This window comes from Ambystoma mexicanum, chromosome 4q (assembly GCF_040938575.1).
Source record: "Ambystoma mexicanum isolate Mex_15411 chromosome 4q, UKY_AmexF1_1, whole genome shotgun sequence".
Taxonomy (NCBI): Eukaryota; Metazoa; Chordata; class Amphibia; order Caudata; family Ambystomatidae; genus Ambystoma; species Ambystoma mexicanum.
In genome coordinates this window covers 265,420,841-265,445,718 of record NC_090928.1, presented here as the reverse complement: position 1 = coordinate 265,445,718, position 24,878 = coordinate 265,420,841, and the positions used below count along the sequence as shown (strand labels likewise).

The 24,878-nt window shown below is 46.4% G+C and overlaps 1 protein-coding gene across 3 annotated transcripts in view; it reads left to right on the top strand.

Annotated features, from left to right (window-relative positions):
- The window catches only part of MERTK (MER proto-oncogene, tyrosine kinase), a 538,988-nt gene that overhangs the window by 378,080 nt on the left and 136,030 nt on the right, over nt 1-24,878 (top strand). For all 3 annotated transcript variants that reach the window (XM_069607839.1, XM_069607838.1, XM_069607837.1), the window contains exon 16: nt 16,367-16,476. In XM_069607839.1, the coding sequence (XP_069463940.1) occupies nt 16,367-16,476 (110 nt within the window). The remainder of the gene's footprint in view (nt 1-16,366; nt 16,477-24,878) is intronic.

Genomic DNA, 24,878 nt, shown 5'->3' with positions numbered 1-24,878 from the left:
GATGCTGTCAATAGCGTTGGCACCAGAGGGTCGCACCACTTCTTCTGGAACGGCAGGGTACCCGCTGGAGATCAGTCCTGCACGCCTACAGGTTCGTGCCCAGATCCAAAGAGGGCCAAACTTCTCCAGCGCCATTAGGCGCCACCTTCAGGCATTCAGGTCATGGTTTCAACTTCGTCTTCGACGTCAGCGGCGCAGATCAGCACCACGGGTGTCGGGCCCCTCTGGAGTATGCTCCTCTTCCTTTGAAACCCTTTATGTCTAAGATGTATGACATCTACAACAAGGAGGGGGACCAGGTGCCCTTTTTTCGTGGAACCTTTGGTCTCCAGGAAAGACAGTGACTTTCCGGAGGAGTTCTATGAGGAAGGTGAAAACATTTAGGGGCCAGCGGTCTGGACACCAACCCTGAACTGGAAATTCTTCTAGCCCCCACTACTGGTAAGACTCAGGCATCTTTTCAGAAACTAAGGTGGTTGATACCCCAAGATTCAATTCACATTGGCAGACATCCTGGAGGAAGGCCCCAAAAGGGAAACGCTACCATCGTTCAGTGCAGCAATGTAGCAGTTGAGACCCCAATGCTACAGGTGTAGGAGAGGCCGACCTCCACACCTGCCATTGGCAGTGAGTTGGCTAGGAAGCATCGTCCTGCCCCCTCAGATCTGGTCTTCTTGTCGACGCATGCCTGCGCTGAGAGCTTAGTGGTACAGGTCGTGTCTATGAACCTGAAGTCATCCACTTTTCCTTCTGAGAGAGTAGGAGGATGGACGCCTGGAGGAAAAAGTATTTGCACCTGGCGGCCTTGCCCTTTGTGCAATTAACGCCTCTTGTACCCTGGTAAAGTTCTCTTCCGGTCTTTAGTCTGCAGTGACCAATGTGGCTGATCAAATCTCTGAGGGGGAGATGAGGAAAGGCTTCCTGTCTATGGTCAATGATGGCAGGGAAGCCTCTCATCAGATTTTGCACTCGAGACTAGACACAGCTGATTTTGTCGGCAGATGTATTGCCACAGGTACGGTGGTAAGGTGTCACTCCTGGATGAGGACGTCGGGTTTAGCACATGATATCTAGGCCAAGCTTTTGGACATGCCTTTTAATGGGCAGAACCTCTTTGGGGCTAAAGCTGATGACACCCTCCAGAAGTTCCCATCATCAAAGGTTAAAGTGAAGTGCTTGGGTTTGGCTGTACACCAATCCTCCGCGCCTTCTGAGAGGGATCAGGGGTTTTGTGCCACAGCCTCCTATGTTCCATGAAGTCGAGGCCAGGCAGCTCTGTGTAAACTGCAAAGCAGGCAATTCCCAAGGGGAGGGGTAGAGGTGTCCCCAAAGGGGGAGTGGCAGCCGCCACTGTCCCCACAGAGCCACAAGGTGCAAAACCTCTTATTTTCTGCCACAAATCCCCTGTGGGCCCGGGGTGGGGGGGACGCTCCTTGTTGAGACATGCAATGTCCCCTGGACCATGGCCATCACACCAACTCCTTGTACTAGAACCCCATCCTGTTGGAAGAGGCCCGTCCGCTTCTCTCAAAGAGCGCAATAGGATGTTTTCCTTGCTCAGAATTAGGCACAAGTTGATTTTCCACCTACTTTCTGGTGCCTAAAAAGGACAGGCATTTGCGTTCAAATACTGGATCTGCGGCTGCTGATTCTGTTCCTTTGAAAAGACAAAGTCAATATGTTTTCTCTTGCCCAGATCCTGAAAGCCCTCGATCTGCAGGACCGGCTGGTATCCCTGGACCTTCAGGATGCCTACTTCCATGTGCCCATTCATCTAAAGCACAGGAAGTACTTGAGGTTTGTGATGGGCCAGCATCACTACCTGTTCGAAGTCCTGCCGTTCAGTCTTTCTTCAGATCCCAGGGTTTTCACCATGCTAGCAGTGGTGGCGACTTGCTAAAGGAGTGAGGGCATTCATGAATTTCACAGCAGATGCCTTCAACAGACAGGCTTCGGCCTTTCATGAGTGAGTGGGCGCGTTGTAGGAGATCTTTTCCTTTTGGGGAGCTCCTCAAGTAGATCTCTTCACTTCTTGTGTGAACAGGAAGTGAGAGTTGTGCTGCCACAGCAAATTTCCTCATCAGGGATCTCTGGGGGACACCCTGACAGTTGAATGGGCATTCAACCTGCTTTCTGCATTCCTGCCAATCCCTGTCATTCCACTGGTTCTAGGGAGATTACACCTATTCGGAAACCAAGTTTATCCTGATCGCTCTGGACTGTGCCCGGAGGATGTTGTATCCAGAGTAGATGGGCATGTCCATCTGCCCTCCTTGGCACCATTCGAGGAGAGTCGACTTGCTCTCCCAGTCGGAGGGGCAAGTACTCCACCCAAACCTCAGCAGCCTGAACCATTATACCTGGGTAATAAGAGGCTGAGGTACAAGGAGTGTGACTTGTACGATAATGCCCTTGATGTGCTCCTCTTAACTCGGAGCCACACAACAAAGTCTATTTATACCTGCAAGTAGCATACATTTTTGGCTCGGTGCTCGGAGAGATTTTGACCCTTTTTCCTATCCGTTATCCCCAGTTTTGGATTTTTTGCTGTCCTTGGCCCGCGCTGGCCTGCAGATAGGCACTGCTATTTTAGTGTTAAAGAGGTCCCCAGAACAGGGCTTCTTCTTCGCAATCCCCACTGTTATGCAGTCATAGCCGGGTTTTCTGTAACCAGTTTCCTCCACACCAGTATGTGGTTCCGACGTGGCATTTAAATTTGGTTTGAACATTCCTTATTGGAGCTACTTTTGAGCGTCCCCATTCCTGTTCTATTAGGTTGCTTACCCTTAAGGTTATTTTCCTGGCTGCCGTCACTTCTGCGAGGTGGGTGAGTGAGATCCAGGTGTTATCTGTTAAAACTCCGTATTTGGTTGTCTCCAAAGAGAAGGTAACATTGAGAGTGAGACTCTCTTTTCTTCCAAAAGTGGTCTAGAATTTCCATCTTTCAAAAGATCCATCTTCCTGTATTTTCTCCTCCAATTCATCCTTCGCAGGCAGAGGAACGATTCCATTAGCTGGACCCAGTGCGGGCCCTCAGCTACTACGTCTCTCAGACAAGAGAGGCCCGGAAAGCTGAGCAGCTATTCATTGGTTACAATGGGGCATGTGCAGGGAGGCTGCAACCAAACGGACCCTGTCAAGGTGGAAAGGATTTGCCTGGGCTTTCAAAGCCTTTTCTACCAGAGGAGTGGCTGCTACCTCTGCCCTCCAGAGGGGAGACCTTGTCATGGACACCTACCAGGTGGTAACGTGGGAGTCTCTGCACATGTTTGCTAAACATTATTGCTTTGATTCAGGCCACAATGCCCATTTTGGTAGGGCAGTCCTCCAGAGTTTTTGTCTAGGTGGTGTCCTTGCTCTCCTTCAGATAGTCGTACTCAGTGGCGGCTGGTGAGTTTGAAACCTGGGGGGGCGTACATTTCCAGCGCGCGAGCCCACCACACCTAGAAGGGGCGCAGGGGGGTTTGTCCCCCCGCAAAACTTTTTGAAAAATGCCAATTTACTGTCCAAAAAACCCACCGAAATATGACAAAAAGCATTAGGTTTTCCATACTAATGGTGGTACATTACTGGTATGTGTGCAAGTGTGACAGTGTATTTTACAGCAGCTTGTATTGAGAATAGCTGGTACTATGGTGTATGCATAACGAAATTCATTATATAGCCAGTAATGATGGAAACATATATGTTTGTCATGATGTGACTTATGTGGCAATAAGGAAAGTTTCAAGAAGCTCTCCCAGCCGAGCCGAGCCAGGAAGGCCTCCGGTGGAGGAGGGAAGGTGTGTCACGCATGTATGCAATTATTCTGGCATAGGTGCAGCGTGCCGAATAACCTTGTCAAAGCAATCCCGATGGTGTAAATTGCCTTGTGGTAATGGGGGCTGCTGGTGGGTAACACTAGGTGCACAGTGCCTGCTCGTAATGCAGTGCAGTGAAAAGAAGTGCAATATTATTCAGCAGCTAAAAAGAGCACAGCACTAAAACTGAAAACAGCGTCTAGCACTACCATCAAATGGCAGGAGCAAATAGCACTACCAGCAACCCCTAGAAGTGCACACTACTGCAACCAAGCACCAACCAGCATCCAGAACTGCCATCAGCCCCATGAAATACACTGCACAGCAATCTAGCAGCATCAAACATCACTATCCTCAAGCCAAGTGACCAGCATTGCCATTGTGCTCCAGCAGCACCACAGAGCCCACTGCCATAGTTCATAATTAAGCACACCCGTGGGGCACCGCCGGGGGCCCAGCATAAGCAAAATGCATACAATGGTCCCTGAGCAATAAAATGACCAGCCACAGGTCGGTGCCACTGCCACCCCTGCACAGGCGCACACAAGTACCCAAGGAGACTGAAGCTCAGGCCAGCATAAGCAAAATGCATACCTGAGTAGCCACGGGTGCAGTGCCACCCCAGAAAAAGAGTCCATTAATGTATTAATAATACATTTGCCAGCCCAGCTGGCTCACTGGCGGAGATGCTGCATTTTATGTTTAGGCGCTAACAGTACATTGCGCAGCACTGCAGTCCAAGGCACATCGAGAATTAATCGGCCATGCAAGAAAGTTTTTAAAAAATCATATTATGTACCAGAATTTTCGGCCATAAACCCTCAAAATCAATGATACATGACAGGACCAGCCAATAGTATGTGCCGCATTCACAGGTAGAAATATTTCATACATTTGATCCAATTGAATTGATTGCAGTTCTGTGCTCGGGTCGTTCATGCACTTGGCACTATTTGCAAAGTGATTCATTTGATATTTTGAGGTTCTGCTTCCTGGTGGAATCGGCGCTATTCGAGCACTCACCAAGCCAGTTCCAGGTGCCACGACTCGGGAGAGGACTGCGGGCCAGGGAGTCAGTCGTCGTTGTCGACTATGCAGATTTTGGGGGTAACGGCCTGGAACTGGCTCGGTGAGCACTCGTTTACTTTGTTACGGTAACGCAGTAAACAAGCACTCAAGCCAGTTCCAGGCACCACGAGGAGAGGACTGTGGGCCAGGGACCACCGGACAGGTGCAGAGTAGTGGGGGCAGCGGGGCTGGCAGCGAGGCTTATCTGCTGCGAGGTGGGAGGGCTAGTAGAGACTAGGGGCGAAGTGGCTCAATCAAGCAAAGCGGGTGGGCGAGATAATACACCACCACCGGACCCCCATTGCAGACTTGCAGTGTATGCTTCTCCCTTGTATAAGCTTGTAGGCCTGAACCTACAAGCTTACAAGCTTAAGCATACACTGCAAGTTGCAACTCTGCGGCCCACACAAGTACACGACCAGCATTGTGCGGGCAGCAGCGCATATTCAGGCAGGCAGGATTCTCGCAGTTACTATTAAATTAACTTACCTTTGCGAATCAATCTGGACTGGACTCCGTCAGGAGGAGGGCAGGCAGCAGGCGAGCAGAGACAGCACGTCCGGTGACCAGTCTCGTCTGTGGATGGGCCTGGTCCCTGGCTGGAAGAAGTCCACATCGACCAGCAACAGGGCTCGGAGAGAAACAACTAGAACGGAAGGCGAGGCACCGTGTGCCCATGACCCGACTCCACCCACCACACACCAAACGGATTGTCATTGGCTGGCAAACAGCCAATGAGAATCCATCCATAATCTGTTGTTGCTATGCGTGCTCCATAGCCCACAAGGAGGAGAGGACACTCTACGCTGTTTGCGTAGAATGCCAAGAGTGCAGGGCCACCCCTCCAGCGCCCTGCCAGCTTCTTGAATGGGCGAATGGTTACGTAGAGTGCGTGGAGCTACAAGCTCCACGCACTCTACATTGCCGAAAAGCTACTAAATCGGGACGCGCCCCGCCGCAGTAGCAGGCCTGGTGGGCCCGTACAGCAGCCCAGGCTGCAAGGCTGCAGAGCGGCATATTAATAAATAAATAATTAATCTGCCACTTTGCACAGGTTTTAAATGTGTAAGTTAACTTTAAGAAGAGAAAGAGAGACTCTCTTCTCTTCTTCTTCTTCTCTCTGTGGTGGGGGGGCGGCGCCCCCCCGCCCAATGTAAGCAGCCGCCACTGGTCGTACTGCTTTGCAAAACGATCACAGATGAGTAATGCGTGAGTGGAAAAAATCCATTAGAGGAACAAATTACTTACCTCTTGGTAATGTTCCTTCGGATGGAAATTCCTCCCACCGATTCCTAATCGCCCTCCTTACCTGCCCCTCTTGGCGGATATCCAGTACACCAATGGTTCTGCGGTCCCTCAGTGTCGGAGTGCTAGGGGAAAAGGGGGGGGCTGAGGTCACGGGATGCAGCGCCTCAATATATACTAGCCCCAACGTGATGTGCCATTCCAGGCATGTAGAGGCATCAGACGGAGCCGACGCAGAGCTGTGCTACGCCCCCTGGTGGCAGAAACATTTCTGAAGAACAGCTGTACTGTGGATAGATGAGGAAACCATTGGTGGAAAATCCATCAGAAAGAATATTATTTAGAGGTAAGTAATGTGTTCTTCTGAATGTATACATATATACCTGGTGCACAACCTTTATATTTATTATGTTGAGTATGAGTATGAGTAGGATATGTTATTTATAACGCACTTAATACCCAGAGGTTTCTAAGCGCCGACCCGGGGATCGAGCCTGTGTTGCTCTGTGTCGTCTTGCTTTCAAAGCGAGCACGTTGCCGCTGACCTAATCTCCTTAAGCCAGATATTTAACATGCCAGATATTTAACATTGCCACTTCTTCTAATGAATAAACTCTTCCCACAGATTCCTCATCTTTTGAAACAGTAGCATGCCCAGTCTGGATCAGGAAATCATAAAACAGCCACTAAGGAGCACAGGTGCAGCACTGTGTGCCCCAATAATGCAACTCAGGTCAGAGATGCTTCTATGAGACCATAACTCTCTCTGCTTTGCCAACATCCTTTCATATACCGTCCGTTAATATAGCTCTCTAGAAAAAAAACCTTGGGAATCAAGCATTGTACATATGGCAAGCAGCAGATGTCGGTACCAGAGCCACACAGGCCCTAGGTTTGATGTGTGGGTGTTGAACATGATGCCAATGACTGTGGTTCATACCAGAAGATGCAGATGAAAGCTGTACTAGATGAGGTCACAAAGGATACATCAAGGTCCATAAAGTAAGAGGTTGGAGAGCCACTCTCTGCCACACCAACTCCTGCACAAGGTGTACACTCTGCAGTGCCGTGTCTCAGTGCTGATTTTGGTTGTGAAACCAGCACACAAGGTGAAGAAGCCAAGGGGTCAAAGTCAAGAAGCATGTTGTCTTCTACACACCACCATTTATTGGACTGGAATAGGCAGTGTCATCCAGCCCAGCCCCTGAGCACCTTGTGTTGCTCAGATGAGGAACTGATTGCAGTGCTGAAGAAAATATCAATTAAGGTAACTTTCCTATCCAAGTCTTCCTCCCTTTTTGACCTGGAGGCTTTCAGACAGTTGATGCTGGCTATTTTCCACAAGAACACTCTGGCACCCATTGTAGAAGCTTCCGCTGCACCGACACTTCATAGCAGTGGGTGGCCAGGTACCCCACAACACACGTCAGCATGATCATCCTTTGGGCTACCATTACTACTGGTACTGTGCTTGGTTCACCTCCAGTGATAAGGAACTGATTTCTAGCGTAGAGGCACATTTTATGTCTCCATTCCCGAAATCCAAATCTCATGCTGGCCCACTGGTTGTCACTCATGCAGGGGTGGTGCCCGGCACTGGGCAGCAGAGGTAAATCATCTCCATTGACAGTGGTCTTTGCTGATGATTACAGAGAGAGACATTTTCAAAGCCCTAGTGTTGAAAAGTAAAGTGCAAAATCAAGGTATTAGCCCTTTACACCTTACTTTTCCTCCATGTTATTTTGCAAGCATTTTGAAGGCAGAGTTTATATATCCACTGCACATTCCTCCTCCGCCATCAAAGGGCACATGCTTTTACGCCTACATGAGATTTCCATGCAGGCATAAACGTAATGGATTCCTATTGAATCTCAATGTTTTTTGCATCTGGTACAGACATTGTAATGGCCATCTGTAAAGCATAATTTTCAGACAGCATTTATGTTTTTTTGCAAAATGGAGATAAAAAAGAGCAAATGCAATTTAGCCTGTTTTTTCTCTTTCATTTTGTACTTTGTTTCGTTAAAGTTGAAAATTGCATGCAGACGATCAAACATCATAGGCCTCATTACGAGGTCGGCGGGAATCCGCCGGTCCTACCGGCGGGTTGCTGCCGACCTCATAACACCATTTCCGCCACCTGATATCCCGTTGCCACCGGGATTTTACAAGTCCCGTCGGCCCGGGATGTCAGGCGGCAGGAACTTTAAGTCTCTATTGGACTCCACGGGAATGGGGACATGGGAGCACCGGCAGCGTTTCTAATGGTGCTGGTGCTTCTGTGGAAACCAGGCCTGTAGGGGCCACTGCTCCAGGCAGGTCAGACCTCCCAGGAGCACGGCCCCTGCAGGCATACTCGTAGTCTGGCGGTCCAGAAAGTGTGCCAGTACGTTGCTACCGGCACCCTTATTTCCGGACCACCAGACCTGTAATGGGGCCCCATGTCAGTACTAATGCTGGTGGTCTCCTCCATGTAATTTTCACATTTTAAAGAATGGCCCCTACGGCAGGAGGTATTATTGTTACTTGATGAATATATCCTTTGGCGCTTGCAAGACAGACTGTGAAATGGAGGACTTGACCTTAGGCTCTCAGGAGGCTTGTGGTTTAGATACCTACCCAAAGGATTTCCATGATCTAGTCGATGGTCCCTCAGAAGAGGGGCCCTTTTTTTATATTGTCATGCACAAAGTCTCATATTTCTTGGCTGTTTGCCACCATAGCTACCAAACGTAACATCTTAGCCACCGTATACCAGAAGGTTGCAAGAAACAAAAGGCCTGCTCTTGGGAATATTGCTTTCCTGGTGAGACACCCCAATCCTGAGGGCCTGGGGTCCGAGCCTTGAGAGTGAGGTTTAATCCCTATTTCTTCACTAATACGTCTCTTGACGGGGAATCCAAGAAGTTGATCTCCTTAGGAAGGAAGATGGTTCTTCTGGAATCCAAACCCTTTGTATTGCCAGTGATGCTGCCTGCACTTTGAAGCATTACTCCAACACCTTTAGGGATCTTTTTGGTGATTCGGCCCAGTATATGACTGAAAATTCCAGGAAATCCTGTCTGAATTAATGCCTGATGACAGAAAAAGGTACTACGCATATCCTGAAACCTGGCATTGACATAGTTAATTGTCTAGGCAATATAATGGGCACTGGGTGGTAATTTAGCACCATTCAGTGTTGCGCAAGTCTGTTTATTGTATGGATGTTCAGAATAAGCTAGCTGACATCTGTTTTGGGAGAAGTCTGAGGACTCTCTGGAGAACTTCTAGAGCTACAGAAAAGTCTTGGGAGGCTATTCACTCCGGCTCTGCAAGATATGTGCTTTTTAATGCATTTCTTGTTTCCAAGACAATATTTGATGTGTGCTTGACATCAACATCTGCCCCTGGAGCAGCTTTGTTTGAGGTGAACTAGCAACATCATTCATCATCTGTCGTGCAGTTTGTCCCTGCTAACCAGATTTCCATATGCAGATGTTAAGGTTCCTCCGCTTTTGGGTCTTCTGCATCTTTCTAGTGCCAAAGGCAAAGCTGTGTATGCATTCCATGTACTGGGCCCTGCGACTGCCGTAGTCCCTCTTTTGGAGAGATGTGGATGACCTGATTACTGTTTTCACCAATGTTTGAGTTGTGCTTTGGTGGCCCTATTCTGCCAATCTACTCTGCAGTGAGTCATTTGTCAGTCATGGACGCTGCTTGCTCTGGTGATGGAAGCTTTGCTGTCTGACTGGTGAACCCATCTAATCACCCTCTCAATCAGTGGCCATTGCGATAATCAGAATATGACCCACCACATAAATGTCTTGGAAATAAGAGATCTGAGGGCTATTCAATTCTAGCTTGTCGCTTTCCCCCTGAACATCCTGAGCATCTATGGGAAGTTCCTGAACATCTTTCTGGATAATTCCACGATGAGGCTTTACTCCCAACAAAAGAGTAGTGTGGGCTCTATCACTCTTTCCATTGAGACCATGTCCAACTGCTGTTAGGCCTTGAGAGAGTTGGTCTCATCTGTCATGTAAAGAGAATGTCCTTGTGGATGCTCTGAGCAGCTATGCATGAATAGGAAGTGAATCAGGAGGGGATAGAGTCTTTCCTTGCAACTTTGGATGATCCTCAAGTCGATCTGTTAATTTCCATTCAGAACAACTATTGGTTGTCCAGGATATTTCCCCTCAGGACATTCTCTGTGGTATGCTCTTGCTGTGGGTTGTCACTTGAAATGTGTGGCCATGTTTACCCTGATTTCTATTATCCTGCAATGGTTTAGACAATACAGGTTGACCAAGGCCATTGTATCCCCAGATTTGAGGAGAAGGAAATCTAAGTTAGAGCTCCTGGATCTGTCAATTTTCTCGCAGTGGAGGCTTCCTCTAAGGAAGGATAATCTGCCCTCAGGTGGAGGAGGGGTTAGATTATTCACTGAAACGTGGTTGGCCTGGATTTTTATGCCTCAGTATTGAGAAGCTAAAGTTTCAGGATTGGGACGTCTCAGAGGATGCTCTTGATTTGATACTGACAGCCCATAGTACCTTCACTAAAATGATTGAGAACTGTAGGTGGAAAAGTTGTTCCAGTTAGTTCCATTTAAAGATCAGTGACACATTGATATGTCTCACGGCTTTTGATTTGGGCACAATGGCCTTAATACAAGCATTGCTAAGGTTTTTATCATCACTGTACCCATAATCAGGTGGGCGCCTGAGGAGGGTTCTAATTTTGTAATTCCAACTGTCCTGCAGTTTCTGTAGGGTTTGGTTAATTTTTTCCATCTGAAGGCCTTTCTTTGTCTGTCTTGGGACTTGAACTTTGTGATGGAGTTATCTTTTGAGCACATGCATTCTAATACCCCAGTTATCCTCACAATAAAGACAATCTTCCTTACAGCTAATAGTTCTGCACACTGTATGTGTGAACTGCAGGTGCTCAGTGTGGAGCCTCCTTTTTCTAGTGATTTTAAAGGAGAAAATAACTCTTGAGAGTGTGATCCTCCTTATTTTCCTGCTCTGTGACCCTATAAAGAGCCCTTGAGCTTTTGCTTTTTTCCTGAGTGGTTTCTCCACTTTTCCTTAAGGAACCCTAATCTGAGACCTCATCAAAGATGCAAATTATGTTTATGTACCTATTTGTACTAGCGGTCAAGTCCTAAAAAAATTGGGGGGACTCATTAAGATACCAATTGAATATGGCATCACTTGAATTTAGCATATCAAGGTGCCCTCTGAAAAAAGTGGGGGGACTTCGTCCACTTGCGTGTACCCTCGACTTGAGGCCTGATTTGAACACCTATGCCTCTCAGGGTTAGAGTCCATCATATACCCTGTTTTGTCTTGTGAAAGTACTCTCACATGACTGGCTGGGAGTACTCAACTCGTTGGTGGTAGATTACCTAATTGTTCTTCTGGTATAAGCAGTATCCAGGGGTTAGCTAAAGAGTAGACTGTTAAAGTAATTTACACTGTACTGAGGCAAGGCCGGTTGCTTTTCTGTGTGAGCGAATGTGTAATACATGATGCCATGCAGCTGTTTTTCTCATTGAACCTGACTGTTGTCAGATAGGCAAGGAAGCCAGCCATGCATTGACAAAATTGATGATAAGGATGTAACTTTTAGGAATAGCTTTATTGCTGAGACTGCTTAGAATCTTTCCAGGATGAAACCAATGTAAAATGGTATCCCTGGCTTTGAATGGGAATATATCCCAAATCAAGGCCTAGGATCCAGACAACAACCATTTTATGTGCTAGCCTCCAAGGAATTGTGTTGTCACTAAAGGTTTGGGTCACTGCATCACCGTGATTAGAGACTGATTCCCCTTCAGCCTCCAAATCACCATAAAGAAAGAGAGATGAAGAAGATACCTTGACTGGAGAAGGACTGTTTGGAAGCTGTGCCTGATTTACAGCCCATCCAAAACAGACCTGGCAGTGACGCTCTACAAATGTCAGTTGATACCAGAGCATCTAGTCAGGACAAAGACCCTGAATTAGTGCCTACCTACTATGTCTTGCTGGGAGCCACTAAATATCCTGCTCTAATGGCTCGCTGCCCTCTTAGATCCGATTTGTGACCCTACATGGAAACTGAGACAATGAAACAAGCGACAACCTGCAGCCAGACATATAAACACATCTCAGATGTGTAGGCACTTCGATTTCAAGCTTGATACAAATGATGTTAAAGAGAAGAACTATACTTCTGCTTATCCACTGTCATAGATCAACTTCGGAATAAAGTTCCCTATTTTCTTTGAAACATACTGGTCTCAACGCTCTATCAATAACAGACTCCTTTTCTGCCTTCAACCTTCTTCAGTTGCCCTTCAGCTTCCTGCGGTGTCTGTGGACTGTAGTGAATTGTCAGGAGCGAGAAGTGGTTGGGAATGGCCATAGGACGGTGGTCAATAGGTGGTGTAAGGGATAAAGAGTAAGACTCGGACACAGTGGTATGTTAAGTGTTAATTATAGACTTTTATTTATCATAAAACAAAAAGGCGGTTTGAGAAATCCTATCTATCCCTAATCCTAAAAGGGGTTTCCCTGCCTCACCAAAAGTAAGGACCGTCTATGTTAGGTGTTAAACCAAAAAGCATCCTCTGTCCTGTGTCCAAAAACTCTAAACTGACCCTTACATGCTAAACTCAGTATAATGTGCAACTAAGGGACTTCTGTAAGCTATACACTTAGATATTTCTTTAAAAGTTCCAAACATTAAGTTTGAAGATGCAGAAAAGAAAAGGAATACAGTTCCACCAGGAAAAAGGGTCCTCCTTCCCTCTCTATTTCTTCTGGTCTTCCACTGTCCATCCGGTACTTCCAGAAAGAGTCAATAATGTTCCACTGCTTCACAGCAGGATGACTCTTCCCCTGCATTTCTCCTTTCATACAATGTTTTACTTCACTGTTTCAAGGGGGACAACTCCCCCCTTGATTCTCCCTTAAGCACACAGTTCTTTTGAATGTTTCAACCTCTCACTCTCTGGATCTGTTATCCTTAAACGGGTATGGTTCTTCCCGTTTCCATTGATTGTCACTGTTCTTCAATTTCAAGGAGAGGTTTTGACCCTTAAGCTTTCTCAATCCTTTTCCTGTCCCTGGTGTACTCTCCTGCCATCGTACTTGCAGCTCTATTCCTTTTCTCATTCTCTGGGTCTCAGTTAACTTTCAAAGAGGTATGGTTCTTCCCTTTTTTGTTTTGATGGCCACTGTTGTATAATTTCGAGGAGGGGTCTTGACCCCTGGGCTTTCCCAATCTTTTTTCCAACCCTGGTGTACTCTCCAGCCTGGGTATTCGAAACCTTGTTACATATTCTTAAAAGGGTTAAGATTCTTCTCTTTTTTTTATTGGTTATCACTATTCCACAATTTCAGGACAGGTTTTTTACCCCTGATTTTCTCACTTCTCTTCGTGCCCCTGGTTTACTCTCCTGCCAGTGTATTGCACTTATGTGCGGGTCCCAGACATGCAAACTGCCTGTTTTACTTTCCTGCCAAGGCTTTTTTTATTCTCTCATGGGTGTGAATCCCAGACTCACTGTTTGCCTGGTTCACTATCCTGCCAGGTCGTTCCCGTTCTCCATTCACTCTCTCTTGAATTCAGGAAATAATGCTTTTCAAGCACTGGGCCACTGACCCTTCCTTGACAATGTTCATATTCGTATGAACTATTCAAATGCCTTTAATTAGGCTCTCTCGCGCTGTAAATGGCACGCAGCATTCGCCGTGAAGCACTTTGGTGTCCCATTCGCTCTCACTGGGCTTACCAGTTTTCACTGGCGGCTTTGGCGTTCCTCGTGTCTCACCATCTTCTTTGCTCTCGGCCCGCTGACTGGAAGTGCGTCCAATTAGCCACTTGTTTCCCGCTTTGCCTTCCTCTGCTTTTGGCAGTTCCAGCTGCCTGTGGCAATAATGCAGCGACTTCTCTCGGCTCGATTTCTCTGCATGCCTTTCTCGTCGGCCTCTGCGCTGCGTCCTGCATTCTGCTCACCTTTGGTGTCCCAACCACCGTCAGAACTATTTGGATTAAGCAGCCGTCTCCATCCCTCTCTCTCATTCTTTACAGCTGTGTCAGTTTTAAATATCCCAGCATTTTTTAGCATTTTCCAAAGACTAGAACACAGTGTTGGCTTACCGCTTCTGGTCATCCTCATTACTCCATCCCTCTTCCTCATCTCAGTACTATATAGGAGGGTGGTAAATAATGTTCTTGGCCATGAAAACCCAGGAATTCTCTATCCACTTCCCAATAAGCCATACAGGACTGTTGCAAAGGCACATGGGTGTCATATAAAAATTACATCTGAAGGATAATTCGGATTCAGTATTTTTCTATATCCCTGGAGTTTTTTTTATATTCTTTTTATTAACATTTTGAACATTAGACATACAGCCAAAACAACATGAGATGATACCCTCTCCTCTCCCCTTCCCCTCCTCCAATCCAACTTAATCAAAGACCCAACATCATGTTATGTTATTCAGTCAACTGGTGGTCTACTAAGGTTACGCACTGCTGTAGATCTCCATCCCTTATGTGAGTACTACTGTTTGTCATTGCATTCTTACGGGTAGCAGAGTAGTGTCCTTGCTCTGAAATACAGGATAACTGCAGAGCGGGCCTATTGATTAAAAGGCCACATAGCCTCGTCCAGACACATCAATATCAATCCGAACACAGTCCTCCGTTTTCATTGGTCTGAGTTTTGGTTACTAGGAGGACCTTCATCTGGTGTTGATGAATCGTCCTTGGCGTGTTCAGATTGTCCCAGTAGGTAAAGCGTGGATGTGCTCCACATCTGTCTATCCCCCCATCGAGTACCTTGCATATTACCCCATCTAGTCTCCATATCTTTGCAATATAAGATGTCCGAGGACCATTGACTAATCTCCGGGTATACCCTCCTTCCCTAAACCAACGCCACCCTCAGTTCGGCCAAGAGCACAAGAAGACCCACCAGCTTTCTCAAACTTTTAGGTATCATTTTAGTGTAGCCCATCAAGCCCAGCATAGGGTCAGGTACTATTGTGTGCCCGGTGAGTCTTCGAGCACCTCGAAAACCTGTCCCCAGAATGTGTGGATCTGTTCGCATTCCCAGGCGATATGGAGGAACCGTGCTGCTTCGTCTCCACATCTAATACATTCCCCAGAGGATTGTGGAAAGTAATTCTGCAACTGGCGGGGTATAATAGTATTGATGTAGATATTTAAACTGAATCAGCTTACACCTGGTATTTATCACCCCTTTGCTGATCATCTCACAGCAGTAGCCCCACTCTGCCCTTGAGATCTACCTTCCCAGGGTCCTCTCCCATACCTCCCTCAGTGAGGCGACTGCTGCAGGCCTATAAAGTAAAGCTGTAGCATACAATACGGATGTCGCCTTACGTCCCAGATCCCCTTGCACCGCACCATCCAGCACCTCTGTATCCCTGGAGTTAGTCCTCCCCTACGTGGTCGTCAGAGTCAGTTAGCTTCTGCCTTTCCCTGGCCACATAAGAGAAGCTTCCCTCCCGGGAATCAGTGACAATGCTGCTAGATTCGTCACAGTGGGTAAAAAGCAAAACACCACCCACAGTATTGTTCCCCCGGATACTAGCAACCCATTTCCATCCCATATTTCCTCCTATGCCAATAGTTTTGGCTTATTGGTGACACTAAAGCGCCATCTAATAGCTAAAACTAAAAACACAACTAATAGTCCATGTGCCCCAAGAAACCGCTTTATAATATTAAGGCTAGCTTAACGGACACTTAATTTTTAAACCATTTACCATTTATTCTGGAAAAAATAATCTTTAACAGCACTTTAAAAGATCATCAATTCACTGGGGCCGCATGCTTCAATTTGCTTAGAGAAAATGTCTATTTCTAGTTAATTAATGTATTTTCCCATCAATATCTCCATGAATTTGTATTATATTGTAAATTGTATCTGCTTATATATATTTTGTTTGTTTTTTAAATGTATTTGTACTTACTTTCCTGCTCCCCTTAACTGTCTATAGTCACTATTCCAAGTCGTCAAAACTGGCCTGTCAAAAGGGAATTTGTCATTTTTTTGTTTTAGTCAACCAGACTCAACACGCTAGAAAATAGCCATAACATCTTTATGGGGAGGGTACAGTGATCAGCTTTCAGGTTTCCTTTGCGTAGAATAGCACTGGTTGTCTTATTTATTCCACCTTTTGAAATCAACCCCTGGCCCCACAATGCTCTACTTCACTGACCCTGATTGTCTGCTCTCTTTGCAGAACGTTTCTTTGCAGACCCTGATCAAGTTCATGATCGACATTGCTCTGGGGATGGAGTACCTCAGTAATCGCAACTTTCTCCACAGAGATTTGGCGGCGCGAAATTGCATGTGAGTTTTCAGTTTTTTTTTTTTATAGCATTTGATCTCTAGCTTGCCTTTCTGAGTCTTGTACTCCACTAAATCACCCAGTGGGTCTCCGAGCGCCTCAGGTACCGCAGCTGTTGTGGCAGAGGAAAAGAAAAGTCATGACGTTGAAGAAGCAGGGTTGAATGTGCATATCTTCATGCCGGCAATGCAAGCCGGGAAGGTCAGGCAGAAGGTGTTGTGCACTGTGGAGTAGATTCCATAACAGCGCGGCAAATGCAAAGCTTGGACAGATTAACCAGAGAGTAGCAAGCACTTCGTGGTGCTATGTGGTGCTTTCCTCATTAAGAGCAAAGCAGTGGCATTACGGTTTTAAATGATTTGTGTTGAGCACATAACAAGTGTCTACAGTTTTGACTAACGATGCTTTCAGCATCCAGGCCTTGTTGGTTTCGGGTCAGTATCAGTGGGATCTCTCATTACACTCTGATGGTTGACGCCCAAAATATTTAACCTTAAGAAAAACACATTGGGCCTCATTACGACCCTGGCGGTAAGGGGTTAACGCCAGCGTTAGCTGCGCCGACCCCTTACCGCCAACTACGAGGTCCCTTAGCGCCATGGCGCTTTTAACACCTGCTTTTAGCAGGTGTTAAAATCCATGGCGCTAAGGGACCATGGAGTTAATTACGCCACCGTAATTTACGGTGGCGTAATTAACGCCTTCCCCACTCCCATTATGCCCTATGGGGCAAAAATGGGAATGGGGAAGGGTAAATGGGGATTGGGGACTTACCGCCCCGCCGACCTCGGAATGGGGCGGTAAGTCCGCCAACCACCATGGCGTAAACGTAGTTTACGCCATGGTGGTAAAGTCACGGCCCAGGCGGTAACTTACCGCCTGGGTCGTAATGAGGCCCATTACAATTATGGGCTCAACCACTAGATGTCAGCATAATGCACAGGAGTCTATAACAGGTGACAAGCTTACTGGTAAGTAACTGGTTTCTTACCAAAAGTACTGTCGCTGCGCTGTACTCCATAGAAGGGTACACATGTTCGTGTACTATTCGCAATAGTATAATCTATATACCTTACCATGACCCCATATGCAACCTGATGTCCCCTCCCCGCAACATGAGGAGTAGCTTTGCCTGACTGTATCTATGTACCTTACAATGACCCCCATATGCAACCTGATGTAGCTCCCAGCAACTTGAGGAGTAGCTTTGCCAGACTGTATGTATGTACCTTACTATGACCCCCATATGCAACCTGATGTAGCTCCCCGCAACATGAGGAATAACTTTGCCAGACTGTATCTATGAACTTTACCATGAACCTATATGTAACCTGATCTTGCTCCCCGTAACATGAGGAGTAGCTTTGCCAGACTGTTTGTATGTACCTTACTGTGATCCGATATGCAACCTGATGTAGCTCCCCGTAGCATGAGGAGTAGCTTTGCCAGACTGTTTGTATGTACCTTACTGTGATCCCATATGCAACCTGATGTAGCTCCACGCAACATGAGGAGTAGCTTTGCCAGACTGTTTGTATGTACCTTACTATGACCCCCATATGCAACCTGATGTAGCTCCACGCAACATGAGGAGTAGCTTTGCCAGACTGTTTGTATGTACCTTACTATGACCCCCATATGCAACCTGATGTAGCTCCCCGCAACATAAGTAGCTTTTTTTGTTATTTTTTTTGTGCATGTTTTAATTGCATTGCATCTTTTCCAGCACATTTTATTAAAAGGAAAAGAAAACCATTAATTTGCCAAATCCTTATTGAATGTTACTCCGTTTCTACAGTCCTCAATTTTGTCCTTCAATTTAAAGCAAACGTAACGTTGACTTCATCGCTAAATTGCAAGGTTTTTGAAGCATTGGGCCACAGAAATCACCAGTGATGTTCGCTCGCCACACATCTTCCGGGACCACCAATCCTCTTCCTCATAAATCGGAAGGTCCGTAAAATGATGGCCCAAGTGCGTGGTCCTTAATTTTGCCAAACCCGGGCAAGATAGTAGCAAGTGTCTTGCTGTTTCGACTTGGCCCGTGGCTGCACAATAGCGACATTTGTTTGTCAATGGGCCTCATTACACGGTAGGCGGTAAGGGTTTACCTGTACCGGTAAGGGCACCGGTACCGGTAAACCCTTACCGCCTCACTACGAGGTCCCTTTGCGGGACCCGACCTTAACGGCTGGTTTTACCAGCCGTTAAGGAACGGGCCTGCTAAGGGACCTTGGTGCTAATTACGGTACCGCAATTTGCGGTACCGTAATTAGCGCCTTCCCCATTCCCATTGAGCCCTATGGGGGCAAAAATGGGAATAGGGAAGTGCCTTGGTGAATGGGGAATTACCGCCCCCGCTCACCTTCGAGTAGGGCGGTAATTCCGCCATCCACCAAGGCGGACACGGTAAAATACCGGCAGCAACCATGGCGCTAATAGCGCCATGGTTACCGCCTACCATGCAATGAGGCCCAATGACTTTCCCCTAATTGCTCTGATTTCATTGGTCGGGAGCAAATTCAAACGTACCCTCAGGAAGGTGTCTCTAAGGGACTTATCCAGGAATTTAGTCACGTATCCTGGCAGCTGGTTTAATTTCTTTGTATTTATTGGTTTGTTACTTGTTAACTTATTCTTTGATGCAGTTTCAAGTGTCTCCAATGCCATGTTTCCAATTGTTTCTTCACTCTAATTGGATTGTGTCTTCAGTGCAATCAACATAGATGAGTAGCTTGACCAGACTGTATCTATGCACTTTTCCACTTTTGATGCACAGACTGCACACAGATCTTGTAAGTGAGTTAATTAACCCACTCGAGGTGGCTCTTTTTCTGGAGGAATCAAACTTGGTTCCCTGAAGGGTTCTTTACTTCAGATTCTTTCAAAATCCCAAGTTATACGAGAAAGTAACATAGGTTGCCTGCCATGCATATTGTGTGGTGACTGCTGGTATTTATTTGGCTCAACATCTGTGGCAGAGACTTACAACTTATCATAGCACAAGGTGTTATCCAGGTCTTCACCAGATGAATGCGCTTTTCAATCAACTCCTGTGTTATGGAGGGGTTATAAATCATCGCTTGATTGACAGATTTTATCTGAAAGATGAGCTCTCAATAAAGGTCACTATCGATTACAAATGGTCATTATCCAAATTAGCTCATGTATCTAGTTGAGGTATGTTCAGGTTCACTGACAGTCATATTGATAATCTTAAAGATAATTTTTAATGAAACCTTTTTACGTGTGGCTGATTGGCCACAGAGCCACCAATGTACTAACTGTTTCCATGCACAAGGAGACGGATGAGCCAATCGCTTGAATGATTTACTGTGTACCCTACGGCATGGAAAGTAGTGAACTGGAAAATGATACACACAGCATGGAATGATGTCGGTGCATCCTCCCGGAGGCACGGGGGGAGCACAGATGTTATGCCCACCTTCCACCGGAAGCAGCGCGAGAGGGGAATGGTGCCTCTTCTTTCCTGCAGTTTCCACAAAATAAGTCAACGCATGTTTTTAAAAAAAAGATATATATATTTATTACATTATATATCATCCATTACAAATGTCACATCATGGCATAAGAAATTTGGCACATTATAGTCTGAATTGAAAGGATAGATCAACATTTAACCGAACAAAAAACACAAAACATAACACCAGCTTGTCTTATTCACCAAATGTGCATTGTCTACTCTACTGTCCCTCCCTCTTAGGCATCCCATCTTCGTCTATCAACAGTCTCAGGGAACCTTGTGAACCCGCCAGTCCAATTATTCTGTCTTCTATTAATCATGTAGAAGGAACCTCCCAGTTCTCCTTCGTCGTCACTCTCTTCAGGGGTGTCTATCATCCGAGGGATGAACTAAGGCCTGTATCAAAGCATTCCAAGCTGTTATGTTGTCATTGGCCTCCTGTGATCCCTTTTTGATAGCCCGATATCACACTATAGTTTCATCCATACACCAACTCTACATATCCTCCCACCACAGTACGAAGTTCAGCCAATCTACTTTCTTCCATGCCATGGCAATCCTACTTTTCGCTAATATACAGGCAGTGTCTACCAATGTTGTCCCATGCTTGCTTTTCTTCTGGCGAGGGTATCCTCCTGAGATCATTGTAATGTTGCTATGCCCACCCCTTCCAATTTTGTCTTTATAAGTTCCCAAAAACCCTGTACCATTGAGCATAGCCAAAACATATGCATACATTTTGCTGGCTCAATACCACTCCAGAGGCAGGTCGGGCACAACTGCTTGTTAAACTTAGCCACCCTTTCAGGGGTCATATACGTCCTGTTAGGACTTGCAATTTTGTCAGTCAGTGCCTCGCTATTTTCTAAACCCGTCTCACACATAGTAGAGCTTTGTCGCACACCTCATTTTCTATCTCAGCGCCCAGGTCCCGGTCCCATGCCTGGTTAGCCCTGAGCATGTCTTCACTCATGCCTTCCAATAGTCGCCCATATGGGTATTACACACACATATTGTTTACGAAAAATCAATGGTTGAAATGATCCGATTTCGGCTGTACCAAAATTATAAGCAGCCGAAAATGCCGAACATTTCAACCATTCAGTTTTCATTATATACGAACGAGGGAAGCAGGGGTTGCGGGGGTGTCCCCTGCACCCTTGTTCACTATAATGGAATCAGGGTTGGCGGGGGACCCCCCACATCTAAAACAACAAGGTTTTCACCAAAAAAAAAGAAAAGGACCCTGCAGCGCTGGTTCCCATCCACTGCAGGGAGTCGGCAGCACATTGTCCCTCCGAAAGGAAATTAGGGGAGGCGGGGTCTAGAAAGGCCATTTAGCTGTGGGGTTCTTATTTCAAATACGTACATTACAATTTGACATTTTCATCTTCGAAATGTTCAAATTCGAAATAATCCCGTACATCCACCCATATGTACTTGACGCCATGCACCAGCCACCTTCCATCTCATATAACAAGACTAGTATTCCCTCGCTTTTCGTTTCCTCTGGCAATTCAGCCCACAGCTTGCTAGCAAGTTGCCATACAATATACAGCAGGAATTGTCCTTAATGTAAACCATATTCGCTCATAGCTTCTGGGAACCCCATCAGTGTCCCCTCCCGGAAGACATCTCCCCACATGACCAGTCCCATTGTTTCCCATGCCAGCACGGCCTGGAGTGCCCCTCTGTCCTTACAGAGAACTACCGATAGTGCAATATGTGGAGAGTATGGGTCATGGATTTTAAGCATGCTCAATGTCCTATCCCACATTTTCCTACCCAACACCAAGAGTGAGGGTTGGCAAGGCAAACAGCCTTCTGAAATCCATAGTTTTTCCTCCATCATAACAAGCCTACTAGCCACCTGAATCAGCTCTGTGTCTTGTGTAACCTCATCTGACAGCCACCCGGCCAGATATTGGACTTGGGCTGCAACAAAATAAAGATGAAGCCAAGGAAATTGCACCCCGCCTTTTTCATATCGCATGCAAAGAGTAGTCATCGCAATCTAGTGTCTGCCTGTGCCCCAAAGGAACCCCTTAATCTCAGAATCTAACCTTTTATAGAAGGGTTTAGGTACATTGAAAAGCACTTAAACAAAATTGTATGAAAGGCGGAGCAAAATAACCTTCTTAGTGAATGCTAGCCATTCCATTATGGACAGTGAAAGTTTCCTCCAAAATCCCATAGTCCGCCTGACCCCCTCCACCGCAGCGGTGGTATTGCGTCTATGAGACTTTCCAATATCGTGGCTAACATTAATTCCAAAGTATTTAAAGGGAGTAGTCACCCATTCAATACCCAAGGCGGGTAATTCCTCCCTCTGCTTTATTGCCAGGGATGCCGGAGGGAAAAGGCATGATTTGCCCCGATTTACCCTAATGCCCGACAGTCTGGCAAACACTTCCATAATAAGCGCAAAGTTGTGCACTGGCTCCTGAACTTACAGCAGCATATCATCCGCGTATAGGGAAATTCAATGTCTCCTCCTGTCCACAGTATACCAGCCTCATCAAATGTCTTTCTCAGATAAACCACAAGGGGTTCCAACACTAAAATAAATAGCATTAATGTCAGTAGGCACCCCTGTCTCTTTCCCCACTGAAAACTCCACAAACCTGATAAATAGTGGCTCGTGTTGACCCTTGCTCTGGAATCTATATATATCAATCGTACCCAACATCACCCCAAACTCACGCAGTAAACCAGTCCCAGTGCACAGAGTCAAAGCCTTTCACTGTGTCTCTGATGCCACCACATGCGATGAATCGTGGGCCTAGGTTCTATCTATAACGTAATGTAGTTGTCTCAAATTAAGGAAGGTATTCCTACGTGGTAAAAAACCCTCCTGGTCCCGGTGTATGAAAGAGCTAATAACCAATAGTAATCTTCCAGCCAGGAGAGCAGTGAGGACTTTCACGTCTTGATTTAAGATTGACAGTGGTCTATATGACGCACAAAACTGTTGTGGTTTACCTGACTGGAGGATCGGGACAATCAATGACTCCCGCATATTTGTGGGTAGGTAGCCACTCTCGTATTCTGCCTGAAAAACGTTCAGTAGCTTAGGCACCAGCACATCCCCATATGTTTTGTACCAGTCAGCTGGCAGACCATCACACCCCAGCAGTTTCCCGGCCTTCAGGGTTGTGAACACCGCCCATACCTCTCCTTCTATCAGGGGAGTACCCAACATTTCCGCCTGCTCGGGTGACAACTTAGGTAGTGGAATCCCAGATAATGTATATCCCTTTTCTTCGCGGTCCTGCTTCCCAGTGCTCTCATATAGCTTATTGTAGTATCTGCTGATGGTCTTGTTGATCTCCCACACTCATCTCCAATTTCCTTAGTTACATGTCTTGGGGATTCCCGTTGACATAAGCATGCCAGCAATTTACCCAACCTGTCCCCCCCTCCTGTTGTCTCAGAATGTACACTCCAAAATCAACTTTTCAAAGCCGTTCCCATGTGCCCCTGCATTGTTGCCTGAGAGAAACCAATTCACTTCCCCTGTATCATCCTGGACAGGCAAGACATACATTTTTTGAATATTCTGTTCGACAACTTCAAGCTCTTTTAACAAGCCCTTCCTAATTCATCCAGCCTTAGCTATGTCTTCACCCCCTCATTACCACCTTCAGCGCTTCCCATAGTGTGCTCAGTCCTCCTCTGCGCTCCCCTCGTTGATTTCAAAATATCCTATAATTTTATCCTACATGTGCATGCTAAACTGTTCGTCCAGCAGGGATTCTGCTCGCATGAGCCATGTGGGTATAGGAGGAGTGCCCCCCCCACTTCAGACTCCATACCACGACCATCGGGAATGGTCGCAAATGGTTCTACCCAAATATTCCACGTCAACAAACACGCTCACATGTTCAATGACAGAGAACATGTAATCAATGCGTGCGTGAATCCTGTGATGAGCCGACGAGTAGGAGTATCTCCTAATGTCGGCATAATATAGCCTGCAGTGTTTTAGCTGGTGCAGGTGGCACCGCATATTGATCGTGGGACCTGTGCAGCTTGGGGTCAAGTGTGCAATTTAAATCGCCCCCGTCTATAACATTTCGCATATAAGCCAATTTACCTATCATTGACTGCAAAAAGCCAGCCGTCGCAAGATTAGGGGTGTATGTATTCACAATATACCTCCCTATGATCCATGAATCCATGCACTCCCACCATCCTGCCCTCCTTATCTGAGTGATCTTTAATCAATTTAAAAAGAACAGAACCAGCCTCCCATATGAGGACCCCCCCACGGCGTACGATGAGTAGCTAGAGCATAACCCCCACCCATTTCTCAGCGACAACATGCTGAATCTCCTCAGTCAAATGAGTTTCTTGTAGTAGGGCTATCTCCACCCATTTTCTATGGAGGTATGAACCTACCGGATTCCGTTTAAGATAGCTATTTAACTCCCGAACATTCCATGTCACAACCTTCAACATATTCACTGTCCCGTCATCAAATGATATGCTCCCGCCTCCTGGTTGGTCACCCTTGGAGCTAGTAATAAAGTCCCCTTGCCCGTGATACCTCCTCAGTGCCAACATAGCACATTCATCCCCAGTATAATTTCTGCAGCCCTTTTTGACAAGCATAAACAACAATAAAACTGTAACCCAAAATGAAACATATCACTCAACACACCACCATTCGAGCGAGCCTGCCTTCCATGCCCGTTCCCGGACTGGGACCCAAGCAGGTCAGCAAGTACCCAAACTATGAGTAACCCGCTAAGTAAAGCACACGTTTGAGGGTACAAAACACAAATGGGACCCAGTACGGGCCACTAGACGTGAACCATAGGCCCACAACATTTTTCACACATAGGAGTTCAGGTTACAATTCGTTCTTCTACAGTTACGTCAACTAAATCTCACTTATTCTTAGCCTCCAACATTTTC